General features: G+C 44.4%; 1 protein-coding gene across 1 annotated transcript in view; it reads right to left on the bottom strand.

Annotated features, from left to right (window-relative positions):
- The window catches only part of SLC4A4 (solute carrier family 4 member 4), a 331,827-nt gene that overhangs the window by 269,327 nt on the left and 39,954 nt on the right, over positions 1-22,546 (bottom strand). Inside the window, exon 2 of the mRNA XM_040966902.1 lies at positions 12,980-13,053. Coding sequence (XP_040822836.1) covers positions 12,980-13,052 — 73 coding nt within the window. The 5' untranslated portion in view covers position 13,053. The remainder of the gene's footprint in view (positions 1-12,979; positions 13,054-22,546) is intronic.

Raw genomic sequence — 22,546 nt, 5'->3', positions numbered from 1 at the left:
TTTGCGGGAAAACGTTATCTGGTTGAGATTTCAGAAAAAAAAAAAAAAAACTGCTCCCACCAACAATGTAAAAAAAGAAAGGATAGAAAGATTTTAAATAGTCACAATTCAGAGGGAAAAGTTGATTATCTTAAATGTCATTAAACTGAGGTTTACATTCTTGCTACTCAGAACTAAAATGAAAATAAAGCTACTGGAATCTATGGCTGAGTTTAGATATCCAATCAAAGGGCATTCAAGCCTTGATTTTCAGTGGCCTCAGTATCATATGTCTGAATAAGTATTCTGCATGCCTTTCTCTGACAGATGGTACCAATCCCCAACAAAAGATAAATGTCTTGGGGATATGACACAATCCATGCTGCAACCAGGGCTACTGAGCAGAAAATGGCTTTTCTGAGTACCTCCCTGAGGAGGAATCTCCATGGGATACCTGTTTCTTCCTAAGCACACTTGTTCCACCGCAGCTGCAAGCAAAAGCAACTGTGGAGCCATCATACCCAGGTCTCTCGATGCCTGAGCTGGCTACATGCACACCTCTGATGAGGGTTATAAAGTTTTCAGCCAAGGACCCCTACATTTAGTAACTCCCACCACTCAGGTGAGATTGGTTTCCACAGATAGACTCTTCACCACCAAGGATGACAGAGCTCCTAAGAACTCAATCCTTCAAGTCATAAAAGTTTTAAAACAGCTGAATTTTAACTTCAGTGGATGATTGGATAGTTAATGACAGAGGTCTTTATGCAAGATGGATCTGTTAGCTCCTTCTGAAGAAACGTTGCTGTGTTCACTCCACGTGCAGATGATTACCAATCATTTAACCAGTCTTAAGAGGGTGCTGGGCACTGCTGGGTGTTTCAGATCCATCACCTCATGCGGTCTTGCTCTTATTCCCATTGAGCCGGAAATGAAAGCCAGGTTTGGATAAGTCAAGGATGTTGTTATCAGCTCACTCAGTGTCCTCTCCACAAAATTCCAAAAATAAAGCTACCTCTGGGGTCAGCATCCAGAACAGTTGAGTGTTTTTTGCTGTTTTGAGAGTGTGTCTGGCAATACATACCTCATTGATACTATAAACTTTATAACCGATCATATTTCCTTCCTTATGTTAACTGCTAGAAAGTAACAAACCTGGGACCAACACGCATTTCAAACACTCACCACATTCTTCCAGCATTCCAACTGTTAGCCTCCCTTCATGGAGTCTTTTTGGGATATGACAGGATAAAGTTTTTCTTAACTGAGATGTCATTTTCTGCTCTAACACATCACCAAAGGACAGGGAAAATCTTTGCTGAGAAATCTACCTTTCCCCACCTCCAACGACCCCATCCTCTCACCCTGGCCTTGTATATGCATCTCTAAGTAAACACTAAAAGGTGTCCTGAATTTGGGTTTTATCCATATTATTACTCATCCTATAATTATCTAAATTTCTGTTCTATCCAGTGTAAAGCAAAAACTCATTAATATGTGGCACTTTATGCCATTCTTTCAGAACTACTCAGCAATATTCCCAAAATATAAGTTAAATACTGCCTTCCCTGGCTTATCTGAAAGAATCTGCTCTTATGCCAAGATGCCTACCTAACACACGTTGTACTTTCTGCCAAGAAGGATGTTGGGGAGGCAAAGCAAAAGAGTTTTTTTATTATTATTATTATTACAGAAAGAAAAATGTAGAAGAGGAGGCAGAGTCCCTGGATGAGTGACAGAGATTACAAAAAGATGCTGCAAAGACTCTGTTAGGCCCTAAAAATCCTCGATAAAGTTTTCAGGCAAACAGAGGACTCTTGCACTTACCAACTCCCACCACTCAGGTGACAGTGGTTTGCACAGGTCTCCACTTCACCACTACAGATGACTGACTTAGTGCTCCAAAGAATTCAATCCCTCGAGTCATAAAAGGAAACTCAAAACCACAATATCTAGTCCAGACACCAAGGACATTGTGTTGGAGGCTTTAGCTAATGAGAAACAGACTACAATATGTAATCATAAAGAATTTAACAAAGGTAATACAAATAATGTGATAGTTTAGTATTCATAAATCTGTGGTAGTGTCCATGAGCAACTCTAATAAGATATAATCAACAGAACTCTCTGGGATGTAAATCATAGCACATGGAAAGAAAATTCCTAAATAGGTATGGTCTGATTTTGTAGTGGCAAGGGGATAAGCAGCCTTTTATGAAATGTTCTCATATGAGTTAGACACAAAATACACACCACTGCTCAGCATAAAGCATGAGTTCTATTTCACTATTTTGAATAAGGGCAACTTTTTCCACCGAAAAAAATACATGTTTATTAATAGACAATTACATACTGCAGATACTATTTATACATAAATAATTTTGAATCCTGGTGAGCAATTTTTATATCATATATTTACTTGAAGAGATTTGTCTTGTCTGCTGCTCCACCACATAGATTTCTGCCAACAGCAGGGTTGGGCCAGAGCCCAAGCTGGGAGCCAAACCTCAATCTATGGCTCTCAAGGGGGTGAGGAGGCAAGGATGCAATCACGTGATCCAACAACACCATCTCCCAGGGTGCACAACAGCTGGAATCAGGTGCTTGGATACTGGTCGCAGGAATCATTACTGGTGCCCTAACCACCAGGCGAAGTGCCTATTTAATGAGTAATTCATTTTAAGAGGAGTGCTACCAATTACTTAGGATCAGGCATGCTAAGAAATAATAAAAGTGAGGGGGGAGGAAAAAGGTAAGTACTTCTCTATGCATTGAATTATGCTGGAATTTGGTGCACTGGAGTCCTCCCAGAAATCCTCAGGGCAACATGAGGTTCTCCAGTGAAGAATGATAACACTAGCCCTGTTATCCAGTGTTTACTAAGCACAACAGAAGCAATGAGCAAGACTGAACAGGGGATACCATGCAACTATCTACATTCATCCTGACACCCCCAAGGCCCCCAAAGAGCTGCTAAATGTTAAAGTGCAGTACACGCACAGTCAGACAAAATCCACCTGTGAGCCAAACAACAGAGATCTGCCAGTTTCCATTATTTCTCTTGGGGTCACCATTTGCACAACTCAGTGGGAAGTAGGCTGGGAAGATACAAAACAATGGCTAATCCAACAGTCATTGATAACTGGATTTGCAATGACATCCAGAGAGAAAGCTTAGGGAGACACATAAATACACACATTCATCCTCTCATTCCAATCACATTGTCCACCCTGGACGCTATTATGGCTCCTCTCCTCTCTTTGCAGTGGTCTAAGCCCTGGCTGGTCAAGAGGAAGAGAAGTCTTTGGCTGTTATAGATAAATAGTCCACAATATAGTAAATGTACTCCTGGCTCACCCAGTATAAAATATAATAGTGGTTCACATGATTCCCTCCCCTCACATACTGCACATGAGTTGAATGAGACCTGGATAATGCCAGAGGACAAGAACCACACAAAGTGCCATGCGAAATGTTTATGAATTAAGCTCAATCCCAGAACCTTCATGATCAGGGTTTTCCATACATATTCAGGGAAAAGAAAAATTCCACATGCTGGCACTACAGCACCCAATCATAGTGTTGGAATTGAAGCCACCCTAGCAATCACCTGGTTCATCTCTTTCCTTAGCCAGTGAACCAACTAAACTTCAATGGCATGATAATGATGTACAATGATTCTTAGAGCTCCGGTCACAGAACCTCAGAGACTCCCGCTCTTCCTACATGTCTTCCTACAATCTCGCAGTACTTCTGAAGTCCTAAATGTTGGCACTTGCAAAGTCTAGTCCATTCCTTTGCTCACTCTTACTCTCTCTTCTTAGACAATGGCATACACAATCAACATTTTAAAGACTAAGCCACATGTCCTGGATACTCAGATGTCTATGCCCAGCCCTGTCATTTTTTCTTAGCTCCAGCTTGTCTGGTCAACTTTTTGATTCATAGATCTACTCAGTATCTCAAAAGTGCTTCAAATTCAATATATCCAAACAGGCCGAATTTCTCATCTTTTAACTACCTCTCCTTACCTGACAATATGCATGTGATCTACCAAACTTCTCACAGCAAAAACGCAATCCATCACAGAAGTTCATTCCATCTCTATCCATGCCTTTTGTTTGCATTCTAGAACTCAAAGTCATTTCAGTTGAATCATGGCAATTGTTTCTCCATTTTAATTTTTGCACTTCTATCCAGCAGGCAATGGAAAGTTTTTTTCAATATTTTACATGGAAAAAGAGATAGAAAGAGAACGCATACATCGTAATTCACTCCGACAAATACTCACAATGGTAAGAAATAGGCAGGACTAGAACCAAAAACTCAAAACGCATCCTAGATCTCCCACACAGGTGCTAGAAATCCAACTACTTGAGCCATCACCAATGCTTCCCATGGGGTTGCAAAAGCAGGAAGCTAGAAACGATAACCAAGTCAGGAACCAAATCAAAGAACTCCAACATGGGACAGAGTCATCCAAACTGCTGAACTAAATGCCTGCCCACAAACCTTTTCTTTTTTAAAGATTTTTTTTATTGGAAGGTCAGATTTACAGAGAGGAGAAACAGAAGAAGTTCTTCCATTCATTGATTCACTCCCCAAGCTTTTGCAACAGCTGGAGCTGTGCCAATCTGAAGCCAAGAACCCAGAGCCTCTTCCAGGTCTCCCACATGGGTTCTGGGTCCCAAGGCTTTGGGCCGTCCTCGACTGCTTTGCCAGACCACAGGCAGGGAGCTGGATGGGAAGCTGGGCCACCAGGACACAAACCAACACCCATATGAGATCCCGGCGCATGCAAGGCTGCAAGGCTACCACACCAGGCCCCGCAAACCTTTTTTTAAAGTACATTTTGCCTTATCTTATCAGGTCCCTGCTGAAAATCCTTCCACAATGACTTTCTCTCTTGCACTTAATAAAGCTTTAAATCTTTAGCATAGCATAAAAGGTAATCAGTTATCTCAGTCTTATCCACCTGAGGCTACTCTCCCATGTTCAACTATATTTGTTTTATTTCTGTTTGTTAAGTGAGCCTACCTCTTTCCAACCCCTGGATCTGCACTTGTGCCTGCCTGGCATGCATCCCTCATTCATCTAACTCTTGTTCACCCTTTAGGTTTTAAATTTAAGCTAGTCTTTGGGCGATAAAGTTCCTGGTCTCCCAACTAAACTCACTTGCACACATGGTGCAATCCCTAAGTTATCATACCAACCACTCTTGCATCCTTAAATAATAGCTGGCTTGTCTGCCTACACCTTAACACATTCCTGATTGGAATCTGTCTCCAGATTCAGCAATATATGTGAGCCTGGAAAAGTAACATACTAGAGCTTATATGCATAACTCTCCTAACCATTTTTGACAGGTTTAAAGAAACCATTGTTTATCCATCATACTAAAGCTACTGAGCAGAGTTAGCAGAGGTACTCAGCAACTGATCTGCTGATTACCAGATACCAGTATTAGCTTTAGTCTGTAAGTGCTCTGAAGTCACAGCAACCACTGTTCAAACAGTGCTGATCAAGAAGATGAATTAGAGCTGATTTAATCCAAGGGCAATAACATTTCAATGCAAAGGGTTTATGCTGGGATTTCAACAGTTTTACTCATGTTCCTATCAAAAGCAGGAGATGGAGTGATACCAAAGATATTTGTTTAACCCAGAAAACAGACTCACAAAAAAATAATTTGTCAAAGGCTTATAGCAATAGTAAACTATTTTTCAGGTATCACCCTAGAAGCCTTAGAGCATCTCAAATAACTGGCTAAGCAGCAGGTGTAAACTAGCATGCAGAAGTCATCACCACAAGAAGATTTATTTCATGTTGCCCAGAACAGCAAGAGCAGAACCAAAACTAGAACCAGGTCCTGAGATTCCTGGCCTACCTTCTTGTTCTGTAAACCACCGCGCATACTGCACACTGCATACAAGCAAGCCAAAGGGCCCATCCTAGCAGCTAAAGTCCTCGCCTCACACGTGCCGATCCCATGTGGGTGCCAGTTCATGTCCAGCGGCCATGCTTTTCATACAGCTCCCTGTTTGTGACCTGGGAAGGCAGTTGAGGACCCTAAAGCCTTGGGACCCTGCACCCACATGGGAGATCCAGAAGCAGCTCCAAGCTCCTGACTTCAGATCAGCACAGCTCCAGCTGTTGCAGCCACTTGGGGAGTAAATCAACAGATGAAAGCTCTTCCTCTCTGTCCTCCTCTCTGTATATCTGACTTTCCAATTAAAAAAATAATTAACCTTAAAAAAAAAAAAGGAAACAAAAACCTCAACAATCAGATACTAATCTAATTTACCAAATTCATGTACTACGAAATTCAATTATAGGCTTTTCTGTGACATCAAAGACATTTTCTTTAGTTTCCAGTAGAGCCAGAATTTCTTGTTGAAAATTTAATAATCAACTGGGGACCTAGGCAGTGATTTAACCAATCTATAAATATGTAATTCCAGTCCCCTAAAACTGATACGTCGGCCAATCTTGCTAATATTTAAAACCTGTCTTTATTCCCAAAAGTTTGGGTCTGGTAGAAAGTTATTGGGCATTCCATTAGGAAAATAGCAAAACAGTATCTCTTGAGGCCAAAGCAGGGTCCTTCCCACTACTAAGCAACAGAGTATAACAAGACACGTGTTAGATATTACATTCAAGATGGCTGCCTTCTAACTCTGATTCTATGGAAAGGTAATTACAATTAACCAGATGCAAAAGCATTTCAGCTACTGAGAAGAAAGAATTATTTATGTCAGCTCTACTGCTGATTCAAAGGATGTCACTCACCACCCTCACTGCCTTCACCTTTCTTCCCACCCGGCAATCAGCAGCTGCATGGCTACTATGTTGGGAACCTCTCCCGAACCCCTGCCAGCAGGCTCTCACCTTAGTTCTCTATAATGTCCACCAAAAACGTCACATAAAATAAAACAAAATAGATCTCACCAGCAACCTCAGCCCAGCAACAAGTCAGACCCAACTGATCTGTATTCTATTCTTACTCTACTCACCCTCATCATACCTGCTCTTCAATTCCCCCAATGAGTCGGACTCTTGTGATGATAAAAATGGAGAAATATGTAGGCCAGGCTAGAATCCATGGCATTATTTCTATATTGTTGCATAATGTCACTTATCATATACTAAAGGATATAATAGCTTCCAATATAGCTGGGAGTCAAATTATGCTAGTCTGTGCTGCAGAAGATGCGCAATTGCATATACATAGAGTACACCTGAAAGCACTTTAGATGTCTCCTCTTTGGTGGGAAGTTATTTCCTCTTGAATCTATTTTCTAGAAAAAGCAACACTGCAGACTTTACTAGACAACGTGTAAGCATCTGTATTTTACCCTGCATGCAACTACAGTAAGTATGCGCCTTCTTGGAAAAGAATGTCACTTAACAAATTAGAGGCAATGTGTATCAGTCCATTTGTGAAAACTGAATCTCACACCAGAGCTTAGACAAAAGCAGAACAAATCCAAAGAGAAGCACACCACAGGCCAGGAGGTTCCATCTGACCACTGTGGTTTGACCTTTCCAATAGCCGAAGCAGAAGAAATACACAGTCTGGAAGACCAAAGACAGAAGGTGGGAGAGATGGACTAAGCAAAGAAAAGACATTCGAGTCAATCAGAATTATTAAGATGATGACAATGAGTCAGAATTACTGATGAGGCAACATCTACCAAAAAAGAAAAAAGCCGAGTAGTGTGGCCCATCACACTCCTATTACTGATGCCAGGTACAGCAGCTACAACATTCTTAATGATTATCAAAAGAGGTCTGTTGTGAATTATATTATTGTATTGGTCCCATTTCCAGAGAGAGATACCCAAAATCTAAGCTCCAGTCACATATATACTGAGTCAGTGATAACACGTGTTTTGAACTCTAAATCTCAAATGAAGTCTTAACAATACATAAAGAAAGCCGACCATGGGCACTCCCTAAAAGTAAGCAGGAAGCAATATAACTTATGGTATGAACTGAAACAGGCTTCTAAAAAGAAACTCCTCTACAGACAAAACTGCTGCAAGTGTAATATCTCAGAATTTCTGAATCCTTGTAAAACACAAACCCAGGTACCAAGTTCAACTGTTATTGCTTACTGCCATGATGGAATGACAACTTCTAGGACAAAAAGCGGTTGCAAGAGCTTCGTTCATAGTACAACACGAGGGAGATGTCTGAGCCCCATTTCCAGCCCCTTGGAGCTCTCATGGCACTTCGTTCAACGAAAAGAGTCTTCATCTGAATAGTGAACTGCACTGTGCCACAGGAGGTATGTGGCAGCTCCAGAGCAAGGCACAGTGGGCCCTGGGACCTCTGGTAGTCATTCAGCTAAGGCCCTGAAGTTGAGTAAGAAGCAGGGAGCTGGGAACTGTCTATGAGGCCTCAACCTGCACTGGGAAAGCCAAGTTGCTATGCAAATTTCACCCTTTGAACGCCTGAGTAGTGCTTTAAAGCCTTCCAGTGTGTGGAGACATTGTTTCTGGGAAGGCTTTTCTTTTAGCAGTGTTTGTTCAGGGCTTCCCCTGTACAGTTTCTGGGTAATGCAGTGAACAGCATGGAAGAGGTCAGCATAATGCAACCCGACACTCACGCCCAGTGCTCAGAATAGCCCCAGCCCCACGAGCCCCTCCCTTCCCATCCCATAGCTCAGCCTTCACTCCTTCTCCGCAGCTCATTTTTTTTTAACCATTGTAACTATTAACAAATATCTACGAGGTCCCACTTCATTTTTATTGTAATAGTAGCTCTTCTAATACATATGAATAGCTCATCATGATAGCCTCTATGGAGAAACAGGTTGACAGCATTCAGATTTCAGATCACACATGTAGAGGCCTTGACCTCTGAAATGAGGGTTGCTGTGGTAGCCTCTCTCTTGTCTGAAATGTTAGCCTCTCTCTTCTAATGAAGAAGAAGAATCTAAACGGACAAGGAAGAGGTATTGTAGGTGTTTCCTTTGCTTATCAATAAAGATACACAGGCAATATAAATATGCCCATGACCTTGGTAAAAATTAAATAGGATAATTTCAAGGATAAGATACCATAGATACCTTATCAGCTCATTTGACCAAGGGTACACAGAGAATCAATTTTCTAACTAAAAATAATTTGAGCAAAGATCTAACAGGATTACATAAAGTAATCCTACATAGGCTATAATTTACTCATTCTTGCCATAAAAGTTCAGTGAAAGTATAAGTAACGACATTTACTCTAATTACCCAACCAGATCTTATCCTAATTTTTTTTAATTTTTGCTTCCCTAAAAACAATCTTTCTGTAAATTCCATGCATTTTTAACAAGATTCTCTCTTTTCATTTCCATCAAGAACATGGAATTTCTAGTAGGATTCTTCTGGTTGCATGGATGGGAGCACATGTCCCATGGCAGTCCGTTTCGAATGGAAGAACCGCTTGCCGTGGTGACACAGCATCACTTTCAGAGTGTACTGAGCAAGCTTCAGAAGCAAAGACCCGTCTCAACCCCCATTGTCTCGCTTGACTTGATGTTTCCTGAGTCTCTGGCTGGACTTGGCGTTCAGCAGAGGCCCCTCCTAATGAAGTCAGCTGCCAAGGTCTGCTGGGGAGTTACCTAGCCTTGCAGAGCCAAGGCCTTATCTCAAAGGATAAGGTGGAGTTTGCTCTTTTCCCCTATTGCGAAATCTGAGAATATTAAGTAATCTGTTTATATCAGACAGATCCAAAATCCTGGCTGAGATTTTCAAAAAGAAAAAAAAATCCATAGGATTTCCTTCTGCTTGGAAAAACCTACCTGGGATTCTCTTCCTATCTCAATCTTAGTGCAGAGCACACAACGTGCCTACTTCCCCAGTCCATGTTTAGAACAAAAACCAAGCAGTTGCTCCTCACAGCCAACCACTCTGGGTCACTCTGGTAACAACAATGTCATCCAGCAGGGTTCTGGGGAAGTGCCTGGGCAGGAATGGGAGTCTTTTAGTGTGGAAACAAACAGGAATGTCTAAAAGGCTGAAATGTTTAAATAAGTTTATCCATGGTAACTACTCATTGCCCAAAACACTAATTTTACAAAATCACACATTAGGCCAAGGTTAAAAAAAAAAAAAGGAGAGCCGGACAAACATCTATTAATTTTAGGATGAGAATTGGCACTTGGTCTCCTTGTTAAAGCATACAGCTCCCAGCTGCTCACACCTGGGGCACATTAATGCAAGTGAGGTTGTGGGTCTTTAAATATATACCATACAGATAAATCCATTATTGAATCTGAAATGACTCCACTTCTGACTCACTCTTCTTAGTGGGTTTTGCAGCTGATGGTTTTCTATGGAGTTTTTAGAACGTGGATTAAGTGTCATGCCTCCCACTGAAAGCAAAGTTGAACAAGGTGAACCGAAGGCGTGGCTTGAAAGCTCTGCCCACCTCCTCTTTGCAGAGTCACAGTGTTAGAAGGAAAAAGGAGAATGCAGTTGCTCCCCCACTTTTAGAACTGTAAGAAGCATTTTTACAGCAAGAACATTTCAAAATAACTAGAGTTCCTGGACCTTGGTCGTCGTTATCTTTGCTTTTTTGGAAGCACATCAGATTTGTGCAATATTTTAAGTCCACTTTTGCCAAATGTCCTCTACTATGGTTTAATCGTGTTTATCCCCAAAGCTAGAGAAATAACTTCTTGAGTAAAAGGAAGCACAATTGATGCAGCAATTATAAAGTTTTTTGTTCAGTTTTGTGTCCTTTTAATTCCTAATCCTAAAAACTGGAACATTTACTTCTGCTATAAATGTACCAGAAACTTGGCTACTTCAGAATAGAGAGAACACCTTTTCCTGTGCAACTGACGCTATGACGTGACATGAGTCCTTTAGGAAAAACACTCAGAATGTGTACACTTGTAAGAGGGCTTAACACCAACAGATCCACTTCTTCATCCTCAACCACTGGAACCACGGATGTGCCATCACACCCATGTCCATTCCACCTTCTTTACCCTATCCCCTAGGATTACCACAAAAATGGAAGTCTCCTAACCCACCAGAAGACACCAGGTGAGAAAAGCAGAGGGTCCATGGAAAGGACCCTGAAAGGACTGGACTAGTCTCCAACTGCAGTTTCAAAAACACATGAGTCTCTCCACCAAACACAGTATCATAAACAACTAGGCTATCAGTGGGACGGCTAAGCACGCTTCTAAAGAAAGGTAGTCAAGCTCGGGCTCTGATCACCATGAAACAAGGGCACTAAAACAGAGTTTGTGTCAAGTGTGCAAAATGCACAAGGCAAGGTTGATCACCACAAAGCCAACAGAATTCCTGAACTTTACAGACAGTTCTCCCAAACTTTGGCTCTCTTTTGGGTTCTCTCTCCTCAGTCTATTCACTTATAATGCAATCTTAATTTTGTGCTTGAAAATCAATGAACATATCTCAGAAAGTACACTGCTCAACCACAGCCTTAAGAGTCCATGTATACTCGCCTACTGCAATGTGGTGCTGTCAAACCTACAAACCTTACCAACTCAAGAGGAAATTTACATCTCCTGTGAACTTAACCAGAACATTATTCTCAAAGGAAAACACACAAACACACATGACAGTATATCTCATTTCTAAGCTTTTTCTACTTTAATTGTCCTAGAACTATAGGATATTTTTACATTCACCTGCTATAACTCTAATATTTTTCTCTTTGACAGTGGGACAGTGACAGAGTCACTATGAAGATCTAACACCATGGGTTGCCAAAATCTTGAGACAAAAGTTTAACTATTCCGCTCTTACTAACTTGACTTTTTCCCACAGTCATGTTGCAAAAATGCAAGGCACCCATAAAACAATACTAAAGAAAATACCATAGTTTCCGTTTTCCTAAGAAACTTAGGCATCAGGTTCTTATTACTCAGTCTCAACAGCATAAATGCGGGAAGCGGGGGCAGGGCTTTTTGTAGAGCAGAAGCAACAACTCAAGACACACACACACAACAGCACAACAGTAACACTGTTCCAGGTGACATGGGAATATCACCTGTGTGGGAGCAGGGGTGCTATCTCCAGAGCACAACACCTACCTCTTCCTGCCTGTCCCCCACCCTCTTCTGGTCCACGTTCTTGGCAGGGGTTGAATGCTACCCAATGGTGCCAGTCAGGCTTGTCCAAAGCAGAGTTGAATTGTCTCTCAGATGACTTACAAAGTGGCATGATCACAATGGTTCAAGTGTCACCTAATGTCGAACACCAGTACAACTCTGTCGCAGAAAATTTAATTAGGCATATCTATAACAACTGGTGTATCTGTGATGCCTTCATAAAATTACTGCAGTAGATTTCACTTAAACCCTGCCTTCTCACCAGCAAACACATAGCATTATTCCCATGCTGTGGACAGGTCAAGACACAAGGAAATTACAGTGAAAACAAAGTGTATCCGTTAAAAGTAACTCTCCTTCAGTTTTTATCAGACACTAGGGAATAAGAGCAAAAAAAAAAAAAACTACAGGCTCTGCTCGTCCATCCTTCCTGAAAATCACCCTTGACAGCCACTCTCAACAGCCACAGCTTAACCCCATTTTTCCTGCATTTTTGCTGTATTATCCTCTTTGTCTAACAGTCATTCCACCACTCAGCAAGCTGCAAGCAGGAATACAAGGTGCTGCCAAACAAATTCATATTAACATAGCAACTTCTCTGAAGTAGTCAGTGCAAAGTTATTTAACATTTATCCAGTGAAATGTTTATTTTTCATGGAGAGGCACAACACAGGCACTAGCTTTAAAATAAGATGTGTGTTTTTCAAGTCAACCAAGATTCCTTTAGTTCAGATTCTGGGAGTCCAATGAAGTTCTTAAAATCACTATATTAAAGCACAATGTGGAAAAACTTCATAGAAAAGCCTTGGCTTTTTTCTTTTACTTGAAACAATCCAACACATGAAATGCACAGATGCCATTATCTATAAAGACCTATGCAGACGAAGATTTACTTGCCCAGTCCCAGAAAGCTCACCTTCTACTTCTTCTTCATCACACACATGCTTGAGGAAGGAAGCCCCTCTGTCCAGAACAGCTTCATCCTCCATCCTATAGTAATAAAAAAGAAAAAAAGAATGCTCAGACTTCTCCTGGAGCGAGCTACCTGAAGCAGCCCAGCTCCTGGGCAGGTCCACTTGCAGGCTGGTGCTCATGGTAACCAGACAGGCACTCTTCCTCCACTGGTGCCACTCCTTCACGCAGCTCTTCTGCTCTGCTGCCCAAAACTACGCCGGTTGCACATAGCTTCAGTCTTAACCTTGCCAGGACACCCACATCCACAACGAACAGGTGAGAGAAAAGAACCCCAATCCTGCAGCCTGGCTGTTGGCCACTCGTCTCTTTGAGGTTTGCAAAAAAAAAAATCACCAAGAAATAAAAAAGGATGAAATGCCCCAAAAAATAATAAACCAAGAAACGAAGTTTGATGCGTCTGGAGTGCTCGTGATGATCGTTTGTGGAAATCCAGCTTCAGTGCTTAGCTCTTTAAACACCCACTGCATCCAATGTATACCCTCTCACACACACATGCACGCCCACCCACACGCGGAGAGCGACAGGGAGTTAGGCTAATGCACAGTGAGAGCCTAGCTTGCAGCCAGCCTCTTAATACCAGCACAGCCCAGTATTCTCTGTTGAGTGGCAAGCTTTGAGTCACATGTTGGCCTTACGGAAATCTGACATCTGAGGATTATCCAGCAACCCAGGCTTCACTAATAGGCACATATACATGCCACCCATTCATTCACCTTCCACATTCTTAGCCCACGTCTCTTTCTATGGGTATTTTCCCTGTTAACTCTTCCCTGAAGGGCACCAAGTTCTTCATTTTGTAACAACATTATGCTGTCCTACTGTCTCCTTACATAATAGGATCTACTCTGCAATTTCACATGCTAAATAAGATCTCACACTCCCATCCAAGGAGTGAGAGCAGTTCGGCAGCCTCCCGACATGCTTCTGGTTTAGAAAATGAGTGGAGGGTTATTTCTATACTCTGTGGCTCCTTTCCCTTGTGTGCACTTTGATACAAGGAATTCTATGAACTCTATTTTTAGTGAAAGCAGCAAGAAATTCTGAATTGCTCAAATGCTGTTTGTGTCGTACCAGGCTAGCAGCAAACGACTTTCTCTGGGGACAGCTGCTCCGTGTCATACTGTACATGAGTCCTGCCAGAGGGTCAAATGTTCACTCTGTGATCTATTCATCTCGTGACAGGCTCGAGCACTGAACAACGTAGGTCGGCTTGCCATTATGCCTGTTTAACCTATTCTGGTGCTTCAGAGATCTGTTGCGGTCTATATGAATGGTACTGATTTTCATCTTAGTTTAGGAACATATCTATAAGCAATCATCTTAGCATTAAAAAAAGCAGAAATGGGCTATCAGAAATTGAGTTAGACCACCGTAGTTGTATCACTCAGAGCAAACATTTTTAAATTTCATGTGCCTCAGTTTTTCCACATGTGAAAGGAAATAATGTCGACCACACACTGACTGACTCAATACTAACCTGGCATTGAGTGTTTTGTGATTCAAAATAGGTGATAAATATATCTAAAAGCACTCGGTTCAATACAGGACTCTGCACTTACTACACAAAGCTTCCTCTCTTTCTTCTTTGCCCTGACAATTGCTGGTAGAAAAATACAAGTAAGACACACAATCCTTGTAGGATTTTTAATTTCAGGGACATGACCCATAGATACAATGCTCATCCATACATCTAAGCATGTCCTTTTTTGCACTACAAATATAAAACTAACAGCCCAGTAAGCAAGCTACCTCCTTTGGAAAGGATATGGGTTGATTCTACAGGGGGTACCGGGCAGAGCCAAACCAACCTTAGCCCACAGCCATATGCAGGAGGCAGGCTGGAGTGTGGGTCATCCCTGGCTAGGATATTACACTTACAGGTTTCTGTGAGCCAGGGCTAGGAGCAGACTGAGCAGGACCAGGTTGCGGCACCAACCAGCAAGAGTTGGGACTGGGAACAGACTAGGACAGGTCAGGCTACAGCATCTGATGGCAAAGGCAAAGATGGGCAATAGGCTATGCCAAGCTGGGTCAGAGCAACCACTGGCACACATGAGATCTGTGGCTGGAAACAGGCCTGCCAGAGCTAAGTGAACACCCTTGGTGGGTTATGGGTCCCACTGGTGAGCGTGAGTGTCAGAGTGGGGGATGTGATCAGGTCTGGACATGGCTGCAGTGTCCCTCAGCATGGGTGTGAATGGGGTCTGAGATGTGCCAGACTGAGCTAAACTCCAGTGCCCACTGCTGCTTGTAAGAACCAGAGTGGGTGTAGGACGGGCTTGGGCAGGTCTTGGCTCCCATTGAACCACATGAGAGCTGTGCCTGGGCATGGAATAGGTGCAGCTGGGCTGTAGGCCCCAACAGTAAGAACCAGAATGGGTTTGGGTTGATTGGGCAAGGCCACTGTTTCTGCCAGGACAGAAGGTGTACTAAGTGAGTCTGGACCAAGAACCCACCAGTGTGTGCAAAATCTGCCACTGGGAAGAGAACTGACTGAGGAGCTTGGGGAACTTCTCTGTTGGGACACATCCCATGCAGGTAAGTTCGGGAATCAAGGCAGAGACCAGCCCAGACAAAGCCAGGTTTTAGCACCCACTGGCATATGTATGGGTCAGGTCTGAGGGCAGGCCAGGCTGGGCCAGTTCATAGCACCTACTGGCATATCCAAGAACTAGGACAGGGTACAAGACAGGCCGGGTCAGGGCATAACACCAGCCAATTCACATTAGGGATTGAGGGCTGGCTGGGCTGAGCTAAGCTGCAGCACCCACCAGCAAATGACGAAATGAGGCTGGCCATGCCAGACTGGGCTGCACCACTCATCAGTACGGGTAAGACCCAGGGGTGGTGGTACAAGCCTGGTAGGGGGGCTGCAGAGGACTCTCTTGCTGGGCCACTGCTCCCACTGGTGAGAGTGAGAACCAGGATCGGGGCAGACCAGGCCGGACAAGCTCACAATACCTGTTGGCCTGCATGTGAGTTGGGTTAGGGGGAGAGTCAGAATGGGCTAACCAACTACACTTATTGGTACAAGCATAAGCCAGAGTAGGGTACAGGATGGTTAGGGTTTACTACAGCATCAGCTGGCAAGTGCTAAGACTGGGGGCAAATACTGTCAAGCCACACTGCAGAACCACCTGGAGAATGCAAGATCCAGGACCAGTAAGGAAAATGCGGGCACTTCTCTGATGGGTTATAACTGTCACTGGTGAGCATGAGAACCAGGGCTTCGGGCAGGCCTGGCTAGAAAGGTAATGACACCAGCCAGCATAAGCGTGGGCTAGATAGTAGGATCATTTGGGCTGAGCTAGGTTCCAATTCCCATCAGCATGTATAACAGCTGAATGGGGTGTGGAATAGGCTGGACCAGTCTGCTGCACACACTGGCAAGCACAAGAACCAGGGCCGGGGGCAGGCCTAGCAGAGGTTTCTAGTGGTTGCTCTGACTAGGCCGCAGCCCCACTGGTGTACATGAGGGCCAAGTGTGCCATGGTTAGGATCTGACTGGGATGCAGCATTCATTGGTTTGTGTAGGAGACTGGGCTAGAGATAAAGCTGCCCCAGCAATTTCAGCTACCAGTGTGTTCATTGGCTTATGTGGGTGACAGGCAGAGCCAGATCACCAACTGGTTAGCACACACAAGAGTCAGGTCTCAGATCACCTCTGATCAACCTCAGTTTGGAGTCTCTCCTAACTGAACCACTGGACTCAGAACTCCAACAACGGGGAGAATTGCAGGATTAGTGGCCTGGGCATGGACTGCATGTGTCAGAGCTGGACCTCCTCAGTGGCTAAGACAGAGCAGTGAACAGCATACCCAGATGCACATGGACAATGCACATTTGAGCCTGCAGAGGACATCTGGTACCACAACAGAGGAAGAAAATTGATCAACTACCCCAGCCAAGCACTGGCAACAAACATCTGGATGAATGAAGGCTCTGAGCTGGACTATGTCAGCCAATGGACCTAGGAGGGATTTCATCGTCCTTGGAGAGGTGAGATCAATGGCATTTTAGAACTATTGAACTACCAAAACCACTTGAGCAGGACCCTTGGAGTACACCCCACAGTACGGACCCTGGAATGACACCGGGTGGTCCATTGCCCATCCCCAGGTACTAAGGCGGTTGAGAGGCTGGGTGCAGCTTCTCTCCTTATCTCCCCACTTCCCTCAGATACAGGAAGAAGAAAAAAGAAAAAATGTGGAAATAGTGGTCTCACCCAATTTCCCCTAACACTCGACCTTTCCCTCCCTAATCAACTAAGTAAACATCATCAAAAATAAAATCTAATAAAACTAAATGCAAACTTCATATGGATGAGCCATCAGGATTACAGAGGAAATGAAAATGTCTTGAAGACATGAGAAGCCATCTACAAACCACTCTGAGTCTCAAGTTCCCAGAAGATTTGATCACACAGCATAGCCACTGCTTCAGCAAATATTTATTTAGTGCTCCTGTGTTTTTGGTATCCTTCAAAGGGATGGGATTACATCTCTGAATAAGACAAATTTACTGAAAAACTAATCATCAGTAGGTAAGCATGTAATCTCAGCACCCAGTGCTCTGCAGAACATTCAGTGAGGCAGGAAGCTGTGAGGCAGAGGGTGGATCCTGGAGGGCTTCTGAAGGCAGTGACACCTGAGCAGACAAGACAGTGAGCAGCAACTGGCCACACAAAGATGGGGCGCAATGTGTTCCAAGCACAAGAAACAGCAAGAGCAAAGGCTCTGAGATGGGAACATGTTTCCCAGATTCCAGGAAAGGAAAGCAGATCAGGTCAGCCATGAGAGATGACACTGAAGAAGAATGTCCCCATGCAAAGCATGATAGATTCCCAATGACGGGGTGAGGGCCACCAACAAGTTCTCAAGGGAAGAGCGGCTTCATTTGTCTTACCTATTCACAGGTGACTCTAGCTGCCACATGGAAAATGATAGTCAAGGTGCAAGGAAAATTAGCAAGTATTATATAAGCCCAGGGCAGACTGTGGGGAAAATAACTAGAAGTAATCAAGAGCTCCCTTTAAAGATGTTAAGGCTGAGGTGTGTGTGTGTGTGTGTGTGCACAAAGATCTCTCAGGTGCAATTACATGACTGAGTCTGGAAGTGAAGAGCTCAGAGACATGGATTCAAACTGGGAATCAACAACAAATTGGGAGAAAAACTGCTGGGGATCATCCAGTCTCCGCAGGGAAAAAAAACACACACCCAGAGTAGCGGACCTCAGATCAAGAACAGAGGCTTGACAAACAGAAAGGGTCAGCAACAAGGTAAGAGGAAACCCAGGTAAGAATGACGTCAAGGAGGTCACAAGAAAAGGCCAGGCTTGCTACTTGGAGGCTGGGGAAGATGGGGACAGGAAGAAGAGCTGACAATATGCAAATCATTGACACTCTCCCTTAACACAGTGAGCAACACCTTCCATTCACTCACTCAGGAGACATTTACTGAGTGCATACCATCTGTAAGGAGCTCTTCAAAGCACAAGAGATGCAGCAATGAGCAAGGCCAAGGACGAGTCCACTCAAGCCCATCTGCCTTCGCAGAGACTTCACTGGGCCACAGAGGAGAGTTGGACCAAAGGGCAAAGATCCATTGATTAGATAGCACTTGCAGACACAGATGAGGGTAACAGTATAATAGGGACATTTCCTTCAAAGATTTGAGAAGCACAATAATATCCTGGAGCACCATAAAACTCTGTTAAATGGAACCAGGAGACCCGTAGTTCACACGAACAGCCAATGGATCCATTACAACCTCATGGAGAGCATCTCTTTACACCAACAGTAGTCAAGCTGGCTCTGAAGCCTCTTGTTGTGTCTTTAGACACCTCAATAATTGTTTAGCTCTTGTTCCTACACCCTTCCCACACAGCAACCCAAGGGGAGGTAAAAGCAGAAGACAAGTAACAAGAGGGAGGATGCTAGAAAAGGGACTGCCCAGAGCCTGTGTCCCAGGATGGGAAACCTGGTAGCCTGCCTGAGACACTGTCCCTGTGGCCCACCTCAGTTGGAGTCAGAATAAAGGTAGGTTCAACCCTGGACACCAGGATGCATGTTTCACATGGCGTCCAACGCTAAGCAGATCTGGCAAACTAGTCTTGGTTCTCTGCAAAGGACGTGCAGGAAAGCAGTCACTTCTGGGTAGGAGAGTGAAAGGCAGTGAGAGGTGCAAACAGAAAACAAAGCCCAAAGCCTGCGCAGCCACAGCAAACTTCCCCAGCACAGCCCTCACGCCTCCTCTGCAGGCAGTCTGGCCTGGTGTACCTTGGCTTTGGCATCAACCACTGGGATCTGACAGCTTTCCCCACCCCCTATTGACAACACAAATGTCCATTATAGAGGCCTGTGTCCCTTCACCCTGAGTCCCCTCAGCAGTTGCTCGCTATTATTAGTAAGACAGACAGAGATATCTTCTAAAATGACCATCTGACCCAACTGGTTTCCCTCCCCGCTAGTAGGAAGAAATTAACTCCTGTGGTCCTTCATCCAAATCCACAGTCCCAACCTTGCTCTCCTACATCCCACTTTTTGCTGAAAACAAAGCAAGAAAAACACAGACTGCTCTACAGCAACCTGCATGGTTCGCATCAGCAGCACAAGGCAAAGTTCAGGACAGACTGGGAAGCCTCTCCCAGCATCCCAGGGACAAGCGTCATAGCAGTCAACGTAAGCTCCACCAGCACCCATTCTGCCCTCCTGCAACAGGGGGCTTTGGCAGTAGAAGGCACACAAGTCTACACCTAACACAGGTCTGATCTCCTTCCCCGTGAGCCAGGGACACTGACATGATTTCATTAGAACACATGTCAGTTCTGCCAAGCAGCCCAGCTTTCACCAGCCAGTCCTAATAGTGGAGCAGGCCTGGGGAAGCTGACTTCAGCCTGGCACGAGAAACATTTGGGCCAAACCGTCAGCCACTGGACCTCAAGCGCCCATCGACATTCCACCCTTCTGCATTCCCACCCTCGGGCCCATGCCAACTGCCAACGTGCTCACCAGCCAGTCCCCACGGCGCAAGCAGCTGCCACTCAGCCAGTCAGCACGTGGCAGACCGCCAGCACACAGGCGTCCCAGGGCTGCTAAAGGTTGAAGGTCTTCGGCCGTGCTAGCCTTTACACTTGCCTCACTTGCCCTCCTACCTCCCTTGTGCCTTGCCTCCTAGGATACCAGAGCACTGGTCTCTATGGTAACAGCCTCTAGTTTCAGGTTAGAACCTGACACAGCGCAGGCCCCCTCATAGCCCAATGTTTTTGTAGCAGGATGCATTTAGCAAAAAGGCTGCAGCTAAAGGTGGAGACACCAGGATGGCGTCTGTGACATCCCAGTGAGCGCAGCCCTAATTTTCCAGCAGAGCAGAACAGACCCTCCAATTCTGGCTTGCCGGGTGCTGCCTGGAAGATCCCCTCCAGGGCTTGTCACTTCTAATCCAGAGCCAGCCCATGCTCCTCCACACTGTCCTCTCTACTGAGCTACACCCTACGGGGATCAAATTAATAGCAAAGCTGTTGGCTGCTTCCAAAAAAACACCAGGCATGGTCCCCAAGGGAGCAACAAGGCTCCGATTTGTAACACATCTCTACCACAGTCTGACATCACTGCTTCTTTCCATGCACACAGCTAATAGTTTCTTAGGTAACCTGGCATTTCTCCCCATCCCACCTGATCCTGTTGGGCTTGGGCTATTTATCACATCCAGAGATCCCAGTCTTCTCTCTCTTTACAACCACTTCCCTGTACACAACAGATGTTTAAACAGTTCTTTTACACACATGCCCTCAAACACGCTCCAGCATGACACATGCAGGGACAAACGCTAGGAAGCAAGAGGTTCTATTGTTATTATTAGCCAGGGCTGCCATGAAAACTGTATTTACAGTGACTCTCAGGACATTGACCTGAGGACTAAGAGGTGTTAATCTTGATCAGGCCTTGACCTGAGGAATAAGAAGTGTTAATCTCCAGTCTCAGAGCTCCAAGCAAGGCTGGCCCTGGAAGCTTGTCTGGTCTGGGATCCAACAGGAGGCAAAATTCAGCACAGCACAGATCTCCCTCTAGAGCTGCACAGGACACCCGGACGATGAAAGTGACACCCAGGCATACATTCGGCTTCTGTGCCCTTTCAACCCATTTCCAAAAAGTAGGGAAACATTTTCATAACAAACCAAGTACTGTCTTCTTTCAAACAGTGTGAAACCTCACAGCATTTTACATGTGCTTTTGCTGTTTTGTAAAACATGCTGCCCACATGTTCAAATGTACACAGAAAGAGCAAGCCACAGTCCTCACAGCCACAGGCGACGGCAGGCACAAGCTCGGTGGCCGCAAGGTGCACTGCCATCTTTTGGCAACATGTGTTCACTACAGGGGACCAGAGAATGAGCGTGAGGAAGAGCCTGCGCTGCCTCCCACAGGCACCCAGGCTGTCACAGGGCCCGCAAGGGCCTTTGAACCCCTCAGGAAGTAGGAAGAACATGGTGGCTGGCTTCGCTGGGGAAAAGAGACACTTTGCTGGGGGGAAAAAGAGACACTGGACCACAAAACTGACAAGCATGACAAATGGTAGAGGTGACTCCAGGAGATCCTAGAACACAAAGCTAAGCAAATCCCATTCCCAGAGTTCAGGAGCTCCCTAATCAGCTTGGAAATTTACACAGGTCCCAGGCTAGCAGGAAGGATCCCCACAAGAAATAAAAGTGAGGACTGGATAGAAGGTGCAAATGCAACCCCCAGCGGAATCCAGCCAGACACCATACTGGATTTATGAACTGCATTACAAAGGCATTTGCACTTCCGGGCACGTTATCCCAGGGAAATGAAAACGGAGGTTCCCACAAAAACCTGTACATGACTGTTTACAGGACTGGCTTTCTTTAGAGCAGCCACAAACTGGAATTAATCCAGGAGTCTTTCAACAAGTGAACATTCAAACAACTATCCAGGCCACAGAATGCTGCTCAGCAATTCAAAGCAATGGACTACTGATGCTCAACAAGCCAAACGGAGCTCCAGGGAATGATGCTAAAAAAAAAAAAAGAAAAAAAGCTAATCCTGCAGGTTACATTCCTGGTATTTTTGAAACCCCAATATTTTGAAGGATGAATTAGTAAATGCCAAGAGTCAAAGGTGGGAGTAGCAGTGTCTGTGGTCACCAAAGTCAAAGGAAAGAATCCTTGTGCTATTGGTTCAGTCCAATGGCTTATTGATTTGTGGTGATGGATACATGAATCTAAATGAATGATAAAACTGTAAAGAATTTAACACATGACAAAGAGACAAGAAAATGAGTATAAGTGAAACTGAGGAAATCTGAAAAAAAAAAAAAAGCTCAGTGAATTCTTGGCACTATATTTGTTCCTTAAGCTGGGAATATTGGGGAAAACTGGCAAAGTGAGGGTGATTTTTTCCCATACACAACTGATTCCTCGGTATTTTTCCTCAAACATGTACTTGAGTCTGTAACAATCTGAAAAAAACCTCACTGGCCAAGGAGAATCA

This window comes from Ochotona curzoniae, unplaced genomic scaffold, assembly GCF_017591425.1.
Source record: "Ochotona curzoniae isolate NIBS_2020 unplaced genomic scaffold, NIBS_Ocur_1.0 scaffold_4506, whole genome shotgun sequence".
Lineage (NCBI taxonomy): Eukaryota > Metazoa > Chordata > Mammalia > Lagomorpha > Ochotonidae > Ochotona > Ochotona curzoniae.
The sequence above is the reverse complement of the archived record's forward strand: the minus strand, read 5'-3'. Positions and strand labels throughout refer to the sequence as shown.